The following is a 4,036-nucleotide window of genomic DNA, read 5'->3' on the forward strand; positions in this document are numbered from 1 at the left end:
ACTGGTGTGAGGTGGAATCTCAGGGTTGTTTTGATTTGCATTTCCCTGATGATTAAGGATGTTGAACATTTTTTCAGGTGCTTCTCTGCCATTCAGTATTCCTCAGGTGAGAAGGCTTATCACTTTCGAGAATACAAACTGGGGTGCTGGATCGCCAACTTTGTCTGTTATATAGCTTTTGAAATGAAGTTACAAGTCAAACTCCCTGTCTCTTTAATCTCCTCTGTGTCTATAATGATAAGGATAAGATGGTAAGAAGATTAAGATTTGAGCTACTATCTTGCTTAATCTCTCATAATTAATTCTCTCTCTCTCTGTCTCTGTGTCTGTCAGTCTGTCTGTCTTTAAGAGAATGGGGATCTAATTCCATCCTCCTACAGACTTTAAAGGTCACACCTTTATACAAGTTAATTCATTCTTCTGGGAAATATGTCCTCCTTTAAAATAGAAGATGGAACTGATTATTTTATCATAGCTTTGAGTTTATAAAAATGTACAAAGATATAATTTGTAACATTAAAATGATAAGGAAGGCTGGGTACTTCTTTTCAACAGTTTAATTGAAATTAAAAACAGATTATTCTAATTTTTTTTCCTTTTTCTGTTTTCCAGGTTATATTTCACACTATGTGCTGACTGTATCTACAGAAGATATTTAAAAAAAAAGATAAACTTTTTTCCAAGATTTTGATTCCAGTGGAATCTTTGCTTTAGATTTTTTTGTGTGTGTGTGTGCGTGTTAGTGAATTGTAACTCCAGAAGCAATGCCTGTACAAGCTCCACAATGGACGGATTTCCTTTCCTGCCCAATTTGCACTCAGACTTTCGACGAAACAATTCGAAAGCCCATCAGCTTGGGCTGTGGCCATACTGTCTGCAAAATGTGCCTGAATAAACTCCACCGTAAGGCTTGCCCATTTGACCAGACCACTATCAATACGGACATTGAGCTCCTTCCTGTGAACTCAGCATTACTGCAGCTAGTGGGTGCTCAGGTAATTTAATACTGGTTATTGTCTGTAATCGACTGATTTTAGTTATATGTGTCTTTGTGTGGGCATGCTTATTTTAATGTAGATATAGATGGTTGCGTACAGCAATATTTATAAATATGTATATACTTGGATTATTAGATTTGGATATTTCCTTACCTCATTAGCCAAGATAATCTTAAGGACATCATAGTCCCAATAGCAGCATACATGCCTTTTGTTTAAATATTGGTTTTTAATACAATATTTAATAAAAGGAACCAGAACTCTTGGGAGGGATGGTCAATTCAAGGGCTAGGATAGCAAGTCCTTAAAATGAGCATGGAGTGTCTTGTGCAAGTATTCTAACAAAGTGGGACTATGTCAAAAGCATACTAGAGCTGGTTGAAAGAGCTCCCAGTGGCCAGAGCTAGAAGGATTTGAGCAAAATAAATGGATATGTTACTGAATTATAACAGTAGGAAAAGAAGTCAAAGGCTCTATGTAGATAAAATGGAAATGGAGAACACAAAGATACAGCTATAGTTTTTAAGTTTTCATAGTTCTATTTTATTTCTTGCACCTCTGATTTTATTTTATTTAGGAAATTTAAAGTCATTGTCCTAGAGCCCATTATGTTTATGCCAGTCTTTGAACCCAGGTTTCTTCTAAGTTTGAGTCAGTTTGCATAGTCTATAGAGAAAGAAAGGCAAAGAGCACTGAGGGGAGTCATTACTTACTGATTTTTTTCCTTTCTTAGCTTTTAAAAGGTTTTATTTTCACTGGATATTGTGGTGTGTGCCTTTATTAACAGCACTGGGTAGAGGACAGGCAGACATTTCTTGAGTTCAGGCCAGCAGTGTTACAGTAGTGAGACCTTGTCTCAAAAAAGAAGAAAAAGAAGGGCATTTTTTTAAAATGTAACTGTGTACCCCATGTGTCCAGGTACCCTTGGAAGCCAGAAGAGGGTATTGGATGCCCTGAAATCAGAGTTAAAGGCAGTTGTGAGCTACCTGATATGGGTGCAGGGGAATTGAGCTTGTGTCTTCCAGAAGAGCAACAAGTGCTCTTAACTGCTGAGCCATCTCCCTAACCCTTAAGAAGTTATTAAATACATCTTAATGTATTTGGGAAGTGGATGCCCATGTAACAACCATTTTGATATAACTACAACAACTGTTATCTAAAGCAGAGACTGCATAGCATGTTCACAAGTACAGTGGTGTTTGAAAAATAGGGGAGGAAGCAGGAAATAAAACATGGTAAAAGATGATGAAGAAGGATGAAGAAGAGGAGGAAGAAGAAAAGGAGGAGAAGGAAGAAGAGGAGGAAGAGGAAGAGAAGGAGGAAGAAGAAGAACAACATCAACAACAACAGTTTTTTTCCCAACTGCATGTGCACAATTCAGGCATGATAAAGACTCAAGGAACAGCCATAACCAATAGAATTCTGAAATTAAATTTTAAATCATGTATTTTAAATTTAAAAAGGGAAGAAAACTAATCATACAAGAAGGAAGAATAAATTAGAGACTCTTCAGGTTTTCTGTAAGTGTAAAATTACCCCCCACCCCCAATCAGTGTGATTTTTCAATCAACAACTGCTGTATTAAACTCTGGAATTGTGGTTTTTACCTGTGTGATAATGTGCTGAATGATTCTTGTGGGCTTTTTGTTTTGTTTTGAGTGTGTTTTCTTTTTGATTACACCTCTTCTTACTATTATATTTTTGTTTGTTTATTGAATGATTGTTGGGGAGGAGGGCACAGAGAGGACAGAGACAAAGAATCACTTTCTCCTTCCACCATGTGGGTCCTGGAGATTGTGCTCAGGTCAGACTTGGTGAGTGGCAAGCACTCGACCTTTGGTCCATCTCGATGCCTCTCAAATTATATCTTTGAACTTTATCACTGAAAGTGATATCATCTGAAAAAATATTTAATCTCCAGCTTCACCACCTGTTCATTTAAGTACCACGTGTGTTCATTTCTTATGATTGAAGAGCAGTTATGATGGATAACCTACACCAAATACACATATTTATGTTAGAGAAATCCAGCAAATGCTTTTGCAGTCAGGTGAACTGGATTAATGTGACCAGAAATAAGTCATATTGATATGGAATCTTTAGCATGCTGTGATGAAAAGGGCATTTTTTTTTTCTCCCTGGACTTACTGTCAAAAATATCTAACTCCAGTCTCCTTGTGAGAAAAATGAGATCCCATCAAAAGTCAGTATACAACACGTATCCCCAGGAGTCCTTAAAACCTCCAGTCATCAAAACACAGAAAGAACCTTATAAAGAGTGATACACAGTCAAATATTCTGGATGAGCTTCTGGAACACGGGAAGGCTGTTAGGCAAAAGTAAGGCATTCTGAGTAAAATCAGAGTTTTTAACTATAATGCGCTAAATTATTATAGCCATATTGGCATATTAATATCAAAGAGAACATTATAATGAGAATGAGGTGTGGGATAGTAGGAATTCTCTGAACTGCCTTTGTCATTTTCTGTAAATTTAAAATGCTTCTGTGAAACTGCTTTTGTTCTGTTTGTTTGTTTGTTTTGTTTTGTTTTGTTTTTAACCAGGAAAAAATGATTATTCCTACCGCTAATCAGGAAAATAGAGATTTAGATAACAGCAGGGTTTGTTTTTGTTTCTGTTTTTTTTTTGTTTTGTTTTTTTGTTTTTGTTTTTTGATCTTCCCACAAGCCATTGTCTGAATGGTGGTCCCATGTGGTCATACAGGGCTCTTGCATGTGCTAGGGAGAGTGCAATCTGTCAGGCTCTGGAAAATATAAAATGGAAAATGCGTACAACTCTGTAGCTATAGTGGCTGCACTTACAGGTTATCAAACCAGATAGTTTTAACACATACATACAGGGGACGCCTGCAGAGGAATATCACTACAGTCTCTAAAAGCAACAAGTTAAAAATAGCCTAAACATCAGAACTGATTCACTGTGTTGTCTATACCAGAGAGTTATTAGACATTTACAGATATCACCACAAATATATTGCAAAAACAAAGATTTTTTTCTTTCCTTTTTTTTTTTTTTTT

General features: G+C 36.4%; 1 protein-coding gene across 1 annotated transcript in view; it reads left to right on the forward strand.

Annotated features, from left to right (window-relative positions):
- Window positions 1-4,036, forward strand: part of Rc3h1 (ring finger and CCCH-type domains 1) — a 66,229-nt gene that overhangs the window by 20,052 nt on the left and 42,141 nt on the right. Inside the window, exon 2 of the mRNA XM_021155458.1 lies at window positions 613-995. Coding sequence (XP_021011117.1) covers window positions 765-995 — 231 coding nt within the window. The 5' untranslated portion in view covers window positions 613-764. The remainder of the gene's footprint in view (window positions 1-612; window positions 996-4,036) is intronic.

Source organism: Mus caroli, chromosome 1 (assembly GCF_900094665.2).
Source record: "Mus caroli chromosome 1, CAROLI_EIJ_v1.1, whole genome shotgun sequence".
Lineage (NCBI taxonomy): Eukaryota > Metazoa > Chordata > Mammalia > Rodentia > Muridae > Mus > Mus caroli.